This window comes from Rhincodon typus, chromosome 25 (genome assembly GCF_021869965.1).
Source record: "Rhincodon typus isolate 14 chromosome 25, sRhiTyp1.1, whole genome shotgun sequence".
Classification (NCBI taxonomy): domain Eukaryota; kingdom Metazoa; phylum Chordata; class Chondrichthyes; order Orectolobiformes; family Rhincodontidae; genus Rhincodon; species Rhincodon typus.
The window spans coordinates 42628670-42639220 of NC_063356.1; the positions used below are offsets into that span (position 1 = coordinate 42628670).

Genomic DNA, 10551 nt, shown 5'->3' on the forward strand with positions numbered 1-10551 from the left:
ACCCTTCTTCAGAAAATGAAGAAGAAGGGTCTAGGCCCGAAACGTCAGCCTTCCTGCTCCTCTGATGCTGCTTGGCCTGCTGTGTTCATCCAGCTCTACACCTTGTTATACTAGATAAATTGGGGTGGTTTTCCTTAGAGCAGAGTAGGTTGAGGATGAGCCTGATTGCAGTAAATGAAATTATGGGCGGCATAGACAGGAAGAAACTTCTCCACTTAGATGGGTGAATAACTAGGGGTTAAGATGAGGGCCATGAGTTTTAGAGGGCAGTTAAGAAATAATTTTTTTTCATCCAGAGAGTGGTGGGTATGTGGAACACACTGCCTGAAAGGATGGCAGAGGTGGGAATAATCACAACGTTAAAGTATTTATGGAAACACTTGGAACACCAAAGCAAACCAGACTATGGACTAAGTTATGGAAAATGGGATTAGAGTATATAATGTTTGATGGCCAGTGCAGACACAATGGGCCAAAGGGCCTCTTTCCATGCTGCAAAACCTTATGACTATGACTGTTGCACCTTTCATAACTGTAGGACATTCCAAATTACTTTATAACCACTTTAAGTACTGTTTGAACTGTTATGATGTAAGAAATACAACAGCCAATTTGTCACCCTATTGTAGTGCTGATTGAAGAAGAGAAAGGGAGTTATTCTCTGATGCTGACAAATGTTTATCCGTCAAAGTGTGGGATATTTTAATTTATCTCAACTTGAGAGGGAAGATGTGGCCTCACTTTAACATCTCATGTGAACAATGGCACTTCTGGACACTGCAGCGCTCCCTTAATACTGCACTGAATGTCAACCTGGATTGCTATACTCAAGTCCTGCAGTAGAACTTGAATGTGCAACCTATTAATTCAGATGCAAGATTCTAGTTTCTAGAAAATTTGTCCATCGAAAACCTGTTACAACCAGTCCTGAGCGAGAGTCTCCAATTTGTCATGTCTCCATATGGGATGACCCAAATAGTTATACTTTTGGGTGAGGAGGTATGAACTGGCTCCTCTTCTTTACTCAACCCCTCCCTCATTTGGGCACAACAAGGCTAATTTTAAAAGTATCCCATATCTTGTGGAATACTTTTCTTCAGTCCATATGTATTTGTCTTAAAAGCAGTTAATTTAACCAGGCTTTATTGAGTTAAAGAAGGAGTGAGTTTATTAGCTACTGAAACAAGAGAGAACACAATAAATCATGACATACATAAGACATAGGTTGCAGAAGTAGACAATTCGGCCCATCAGATCTCTTCCACCATTCAAAGAGATAATGGATAATCTGATAATCATCAGCTCCACTTTCCTACCTTTTCCCCATAACCCTAAATTCCTTTATTGATTGAGGATCTGTATCTCAAGCTTGAATAGACATAATGACACAGCCTCAACAGCCCCCTACAGTAAAGAATTCTTCAGCTTCACTACCTTCTGAGTGAAGAAATTCCTCCTCTGTATTAAATGCGTGACCCCTAATTCTGAGACCTCTGGTCCTGGACTCTCCTACAAAAAGAAACCACCTCTCTGCATCTACACTAACAAGTACTGTAAGAATCTTGTATGTTTCAATAAGGTCACCTCTCATTCTTTTAAATTTCAATGGGTACGGGCCCAGTTTACTCAACCTGTCATCGTAAGACAATCTCTCCATCCTAGGGATCAGGCTAGTGATCCTATTCTGACTGCCTCCAAAGTCCGTATATATTGGCCCAAAACTGTTCACAGTATTCCAGCTGTGGTCTGACTATTATCTAGCAAGATCTCCCATATTCCATTCACAAATACACTTCAGAGTAGAAAAGAGAGACAAGTCTGAAAAGCAAAAGTCGAGAAAAAAGAATCTGCCTTCAGCTTGTCCGCACAAATACTTCATGAATTCTTGAGGCCATTAAAGTGGGTGAATCCGATAGCACTGAATTTGGCAGTTAAGATGTTATTTGGAGATTCTTGGTTCTACAATTAGCTTAAAGGAGTTTGTCCAGTTTCCTTCAACAGTGGCTTTGCTGCAATCCAAGAGATTGGACTGAATCTAGCATTTTTTTTTGGCTAAGCCTGAATTGTGTTTTTTTTTTGAAGATCATGTCACCACAAGGCCTGACTAGCAAGTTGTCTCACTGTATCTCACAAAACTCAATATTTCTGAAATAGATCTAAAGAATGGTCACTGGACCCCGAAATGTTAACTCTGCTTTCTCTGCACAGATGCTGTCTGATTTGCTGAGTTTTTTCCAGCAATTTCTTATTTTGTTTCTGATTTCTAGCTTCCGCAGTTTTTTCGTGTTTTGTTTAGGGGCAGATGAGACCCTCATTACCTCAGTAGCCATGGGAGATTACCGTTCAATCTTTTTTAAATGGCATCTCTCTCTTCAAAGTGTTGCTGTCTGACGTACTTTTGACATGCTTCAGGTGAGATATTCCGGGATTCCTATCAGGGCTTGGTGTAATCCACACAAATGTTTCAGGTGGCCACTGAATTTACATTCTCAGCCAACTTTTGGCTTGTATATCGATCATTTTACAAAAATATTTAATTTGAAAGTTCAATATACTGAAATAATTTGGGGTTATGATCTTTTGTTGTGACAGAGTACTGCAGATATTGACATTCACTTCAGATTGATTTTGTTTTTGTGTTCACTTCCAGTTGATAATTCAGTATGGCATCACACAATGTACACGTAATACTCTTGTATCTCTTACAGAACAATGAAGATGAACAGAATCTGAACCTTGTGTCTTACTGAAACAATTTGACATATTTATTATGGATCTGTCCACAAGAAGGACCAAGAGGGAGTTTTCAAATAATTCAGTTGTTTGTACTGATTTTTAAATATCTGCTGTTATTGTAATCTGCAATAATGTAAAAATTCAACATATAACTCAAGTACTGAATCTTTTAGGGTACCTTTTTATGAATTTTTGTAACTCAGTATCTCTAATGTTGAATTGTGTCCTATTTCTGCTTCAGAGGTCTCCTAATATTTTGTCTTACCCACTTCAACAACCAATTAAATTAATATATCTAACCTTTATGCATTATCTTGAGTAGCCTTGCACAATGTTAGCACTGGAGAATTTGCTCACATAATATATCAGTGCTGTACTTGGGGACTAACTCTGAATACACTAACTGGTGTCAATCTGAAGATGCTTCCGTTTGGTGGATCTAATAAGGGTTTACTACTTTGCAGTTACTTTACCATTTCAAAAGTAGTTTGTATTCAAGTGAAAGTAAACACTTAAGGGAACTGCAGTTCTAGGTTCATAAAAGCCTCAATAAGAAGTGATGTGAAGAGATATTTGTAATATAACTGAGTTAGTGAAGAGTCAAGTTGCTGCCATGGGACTAAACACAGAAAACAGTTTGCAACTGCCAGGACCTGATATTATAGCTGCCAGGTCCCATTGTGATTTGTGGGCATAAACAGAAACACTGGAGAAACTCAACAGATTTGGAAGCATCTATGAAGAGAGAAGCAGTTAATGTTTCACATTTAATATGACTCTTTGGAATTGAGGGGGGCTAGAAAAGTGGTGGGTCTTATACAGTGAAAAAAAGGAGGAGGAGCAAGTGGAAGAGATAATAAAGGTTTCCCAGCGTCCAGCATTTGTGGTGCTTTGTTTTTATCCTATTGAGGTTTACATTCTCTGGTTCAGCAACAGAGTTATCAAAATTCAAGTCTCCTGATCTTTTTAAATTATATAGTTTTTGATGTATTCTTCCATGTATTGTGGGCATCACTAGCATTTGTTATCCATCCAATTTGCCCTTGAACAGAGAGGCTTGCTTCGGTCATTTCGGGGGGCATTTAAGAATCACCCGCATTGCTGTAGATCAGGAGTCCTATGTAAGCTAGACTGGGTAAGGAAAATAAATTTTCTTCCATCAAAAACATAGTGAACCAGATTGGTTTCTACAGTTGATGTTTTGTGGTCACCATTCCTGAGACTAGATTTCAGCTCCAAATTTATTGACTGAATTTAAATTCCACCAGCTGTTATGGTGAGAACCTGTGGGTTCCATTGCGTCTTGATTTGCTACGGAGATCTCAAAGAGAGCATTGTGCTGTAGATGCCAGGGAGAACACAGCATCATGGAGGGATTGGAGTACAATTCCTTAGAGAAGGAAGACTTTGAAAACAGACCTTTAAGTTTTCAAGGTAGCAAATGGCAGCATGATGCACTGCTCTATTATGGGGTACATCTCAAAAAAATAGTCTTCAGGAGTTGCCTACACATAATTATGTAGCAAATAAGGAGTAGGAATGTGACCCTTTCAGATTAAAGCCACTTTGGCATTGTAACTCTTTCCTAGGCTGATGGAGAACTCATGAACTGCAATGCAGACTCTGGTACTTTTGGACCCAGTTTACAACAAGAACAACATGTATTTAGGTAGTCCTTAAACATCACAAGGTGCTGCATTGAAATTTGATTGTTGTCAAAATTTGACATATAGCTTCATTAGGAGCTATAAGGACAGGAACAAAATATAATGAATAATGTAGATTTGGAGGATTGTTTTAAAGAGGAACAAGCTATAAAGCCGACATTTACAGAGGGAATTCCAAATATGGGATGCATGCACATTTAGGCACAGCTGCCAGTAGTGGTATGATGAAAATTGGAGGTGCACTCACGGACAAAATTAAATGAATGTAGAGTACTGAGGGTGTAGGTCTGGATGCAGTTGCAGAGAAAATGGTGTGGGAGATGAAGGGGGGGATTTGAACACAGAATGAATATTTTTTAGCATTACCAGTAATGAACTATATATTCCTCCTGTGAATTATCCCATCAGTATTTTGCATGTTCCTTTGTAAAAATGAACATCACAAGTGTGAGTTAATACTTTCTCATTTCAGCAGGGCAAGAAGTCAAGCAGATTAACACCATAATAACACAATATTTGATCATGTCTTTACTGAACAACCCAGAAGAATATTCACTCCTCTAGGTTTTTCTTTGCATTGAAAGTTTGTAGCAGGTATGGTGCCACATATATTGGAAGATAAGTTGTTTAGAAACATTCCAGATACGAAAAGTAGAGGCAAGACCCAAGCCAGATGTAAAACACCATGAAGCTGGATAAAGTCATTTTTTGTGATGTTAAATGCCCATTTTGTAAACTGTAACACTCGATGAAATAATGCTGTGGCACTTGCAGCAGGTTATCATTAGCACCTATTGGAATTTCAAAAGTATACTGACCATGATCTTTGACATTTGCTGACTACTGGAAAGGTTCCCTGCCTCCTGCTCAAGGTAAGCACAAATTACCCCTTTTAACCTGTGTCTGTTATTGATAAAACCAAAAGAACCAGATTTGAACAAACTAAGCTGCACCTGTAATAAGCTGCACAATGTTTCTGTGCATTACTTGATATGTTTTGACATCTGTGTTTTAACACAAACATCTGCCAACACAAACCTCTTGCACTGCTGATCAAATGAGTTTTTGTATCTAGTTAGCAAGCTGGACAAATTTTTCAAGGCTTGAATCAAGCAAAAGGATGTAATGAAATGGATGACAATTGTCTTTTTACTGACTGAGGTTATTAAAAACAAATGGATCAATGTAGTCTCAAATGAACTATTCATTATTTCAAAACATATTTTTTGTTCAAGTATAATGTTAGAAATATTCAGCAAGTTAAATGATATTTGATGTTGCAAGCTGAAAACCTTTTTGAATAATTGAAGATGTATTTTTATATTTCTGTTATAGTTCTCATGGATTATGCTGAAAATATTTTTTCTTTTGAAATATAGAGCAATGTTGCTGGAATTGTACATTTTTGAATACTGGCCAGAATTTAAGCTGAGGACAAGAAGTGTAAAAATCTGTAAAATTAGTGTTTCTCCAAATTGGTCTCTGCCAGATATCCACGCACTCAACAGGTCCCTGTTTAGCCATTCTTTTGAGGTGAAGAGTCATAATGAGATATATGCACACACAACCCAAGCCAAATTAATGAGGACGCAGACACAGCTTCCATGGATCATATTTGAGATGAATACTTACACAGGGATTCTTTTATTACTTTGAAGCTCAGCTGTGTGTTAAAATAGGACTAGTGACATCAGCTTGGATCAGTATTTTTAACAAAATGCTATTATCTTGAAACACAAATATGTGCAAGTTACTGCACACCTTTATCAAAAGATTACACGTGCTTTTTTTGATAAAAGGCTTTTATCTCTGAAGTCAATGGAGTATAAAATTGTTTGAGATGTTAATCAGGCGGCCAGCCTGAAACTATTAAATTTTCAGCAGGTATGTTAGTAAGAATTAGTCCAACTGATTCAAACTAGGGTGACTGCAGTTGAGGAAACAGTGGTTTCATTACCTTGGGATGAATGGGCTAAAACAGGCCTGGTTCCCAGGATGCAATATTATATCCTTACCAAATGGTATGATTTGTGGTAGAAGAGAATGTGAGTGGGGCAGAGTTTGGTAACAGGGGGTGGTGTCTCGATAGAGATCTTGGCATCGTCCCACTTCCAACCCCCATTAATTCTGTGGATGGCTCCAGTTGATGCCCCCTTGAGGACCTCATCGAAGCTGTCACTAGCATTAACATGGCAATGGATGGGAATCTCATCATGCAGGGATCTCCTAGCTTGCAGGTTATGGGAGAGGGAAGTGTTGGGGAAGAGTCCCTTGTTCAAAGACACACAACGTCTGATCGAGGGACCTGGTATTAGGAAGAGGGTGACTGGTTGAGAACCTCTGCCTCCTGCTTGTACTGCTGTTCAATAGAATTGCTAGTTTCTAATTGGCCAGTAGCTCTTGACAGATGGGACATCCACTGGTCCTGGATCACGGGCGAAAGCCTGCTGGGTGGACAGTCCAATGGCTGAGTGATGTGATTGGCCTTCCCAAAAATTGGAAAATGGAAGTCTCACTTGCTCTGCTACCAGTGACCAAGGCATTTGTCACCTTCACAATATTCCACTAAGAATTTCTAACCATCTCCTCTGTGAAATACAATTCTCCCTTTCCATGAACTTCTGACATGTATATCCTATCCTGCCTCTTATACCCACATAGGGCAGTTAGATGAAGAATATGGAATCAGTGCCTCCAAGATGGGAGGATGAGTAAGTAGACCATAATGTTTGTTCTGTATGTTTGGAATTAGTCTGTCACTGTTTGTTTGTGTTCCTAAAAGGAAAATCTGTGCGCATTTCAGTCCTCATCTGGCAAGTTTGATATCCAGTTTATTTTTAAGTATTAGTATTGTTTGTGCTATTCTACACCAAGAATGCTCAGTAAAGATCTCAGTAGAAAATAGTGACCACAGTCAACCTTTTCGTCCATCTGATAATTGCAGTATTCTGACCTTTAGCTTTAAAAGTGATTAATTCAATCCAGCAGATCATTCATCCATCTTTTAAAAACTTACATGCTCTATTGCATAATTTATTACGTTCAACTGTAAAACAAAAGACGGAAATCAAAACTAGACTCTCAATGAAGAGAGTTGCTGATAAATCTTCAGAAATGTTTCTTTATTTATAAATATTATTAATTTATGGATTATTTGAATAAAGGAGCACATTGGATTAAAGGTGAGACCACCTTATTACCCAGAAGCGTGATGTCTGTTTACATATATACCCTGATGACTACACAGCTGCTCCAATACCATCTGCCTGTCTCTGAAGTATGTCCTACATCAACAAGTTTTTTTACAATGACAGAGAAGCTGCAGCCATCTTATTTCTTGAATCTGCACCAAAGTGGTTCTATATCTGACTGGGAAAGGTAGCTAGGAGCACTGGGTTCATCGCTCAACTTTAAAGGCTATATCTTGGCTGCCATAATAACTAACATTCAGCCAGTGTTTCCCACAATTACTTACCCCTCATTCTCAATACTGCTGAAAAGATTTTTAAAGCAGCTTCAGGACCAATCTTTTAAATATTCCCTTCCTCCATTCCTGATTGCGACAAAATTCAAAATGACATTCCTTCCTCTCACAAACTTGTACTCTAGTTCATCACCGCTGAGACTCACTTTATTTGAAAGAAGTAATTTTAAGCTTAGAATCAGTTCCCAAGCTGTGGGTTGCTAAATCTGATGTGTTCCTGAAGATTTGATCATGTGACAACAACTTGCATTTCCTGTGCCTTTAAATAATGCTATAAAATGTCCCAAGGCATTTCGCATGAGCATTATTAAAAACACTTTGACACTGATCTACATAAGGAGATTTGGACAGGTGACCAATTGCTTGGTCAAGATATAGGTTTTAGAGATCATCTTGGAGGAGAGCAAAATAATCAGGCAAAAAGGCTTAAGGGGGATTTTCTGGGACTGCTAAGACAACTGAAGACATGTTTATTCATTGGAGAATGATTAATATCAGGGATATGCAGTCATTGCATGACATTTAGTGAGTCACAGGACCTTCTCCCCTCTTGCCATAGTGACCACATTTATCTTAGTTTAATGTCTAAGTATCAGCTAGTCCATTATAAAATATTTTGACTTTCATAATGGGAAGAATAATAACTTGCAAATTAAAGAAAGAGCAGAGGATTGGAAATATATAAATGCTATTTGAATAGAAATTGCTTTCTGATGTTTCTGCAGTATTGATTGTAATGTGAGACACCATTGAGGTGCTATTGATACAATAAAAATATAAAAGTAACTTACTAAATGATTTTCCCAAGTCTTTAGTGCACTTTCTAATGCATAGGAAGTAATACAAATAGCAAAATCAAAACAAAATCAAGGAGCTGACACTCAATCCTAAAAAGAGATGCAAATTTTGGATAACACATTATTGAACTGGAGGAACAGAGCAAGCCAGGCAACATCAGAGGAGCAGGAAAGTTTATGTTTCAGGTTGGGACCCTTCTTCAGAAATTGGGAGGGGGAAGGGAGCTGGGAAATAAATAGGAGGCGTGGGGCTGAGGAAGGTAGGTGGGACGGTGATAGGTGAGTGCAGGTAGGCAGTGGTGGGGATTGGTAAGTGAGATGGGAGGGGCGGATAGGTGGGAGAGAAGATAGACAGGTTGTCTAACGACGAGGAGGCCGGGATGAGATGGCGGGTTGGACGTGGGATGAGGCCAGGGGGTGGGGAGATTTAAAACTGGTAAATTCCATGTTTAGGCCATTGGGCTGTAGGATCCCGAGGCAGAATATGAGGTGTTGTTCCTCCAGTTTGCGGGTGGTGTCGTTGTGACACTGGAGGAGGTCCAAGATGGACATGTCACCCAGGGTGTGGGAAGGGCAGTTAAAATGGTTTCACCAGTTTTAAAATCTCCCCATCCCCAACCTCATCCCATATCCAAACCTCCCTCTCAACCCCACCTCCTTGACATGACACAACCTCTCCATCATCTCTCCCACCTTTCCGCCCCTCCCACCCACTCCTCTGATGCTGCCTGGCCTGCTGCATTCCTCCAGCTCCACACTGTGTTAATTCTGACATCAGCATCTGCAGTTCTTGCTATCTCTGTGCAAATTTTGGAGTCTTGTACTAAATAACTTTTCCCCACATTGTGTTTCTCCCTCCTCCAATTTTTGTGTTTCATTCTCCTTTCCCTTTTTGTTGCTCTGGTTCCCTAGTTTGTGAACTGTAATTATTTCATTCCCTTCCTGGCCGATGTCTGAAACTAAATCAGGTTGTTTTCAATATAAGTATCCTACTTGACCCCAAGCTGAGCTTCTAAGCCCATAATCCCTTTCATCATGAAGATCCCCTCTCACTTCAGTAATTCTATCTATCCCACCCTATCTAAGCCTGCTGCTGAAATCCTTATCAATGACTTTGGAGTCATCAAATTTGAATTAGCATTGCTTTCCTGCCTGTACCCTCACTTGCAACAAGATCTGTAGAAATACTGCTCCTGGCTCACTGGTGAACTGGGTTTAAGTTTAAATCAATGTTCCAATTTTAAAATTAATGTTCTTTCATTCATTATTTCTGGTATTTCTGTGACCTCATCCTTTGTAGGATTGTTTAAGCTTGTGGATTGTTGTTCATCTCCAATTTCTATCACTCCAGCTCTGCTAATTGTTGTTGATGCCGAGGCCATCAATTCTGGAATTTCTTCGTAACTCTCTCTCTAACGTTACCCTTATGAACAAGCTTCTGATTACCAGCATTACTCCATCTTTTTGTGGCTCATTAAATTGCATTTAATAATTACTACTATGAAGAACTTTGAGATATTCTAATTACATTAAAGGCATCGTATAGATGCAAATAATTTGCTCAAGCTTTATTGAAAATTTATTGTGGTTAATCTAGTGAAGCCTATTAAAAATTTGACTGTTCAAACATGTTCAAATGATTGACGCACTTATTTAATAACTCATCTACATTAAAATCTGCTATTGGTGGAACATTTGAATTCAATATTCATATGGCTTGCATAAAGTAAGATATTGAAAGGAAGACTTCAAGTGTATATTTTAAGGAAGAGTAATTTTTTGATGCACAAACACTTACCTCACCCTTTCCTTACCTACTCGCTTAGGGGACTCAGGTGTTACAAGCTTTTTTGAATGTATTTGTTTA

General features: G+C 38.8%; 1 protein-coding gene across 1 annotated transcript in view; it reads left to right on the forward strand.

Moving 5' to 3' along the window:
• LOC109935958 (cryptochrome-1-like) overlaps nucleotides 1-5558 on the forward strand; it is a 77869-nt gene extending 72311 nt beyond the window's left edge. The window contains exon 12 of the mRNA XM_048612186.1: nucleotides 2709-5558. Coding sequence (XP_048468143.1) covers nucleotides 2709-2750 — 42 coding nt within the window. The 3' untranslated portion in view covers nucleotides 2751-5558. The remainder of the gene's footprint in view (nucleotides 1-2708) is intronic.
• Nucleotides 5559-10551: the final 4993 nt, after the last annotated feature.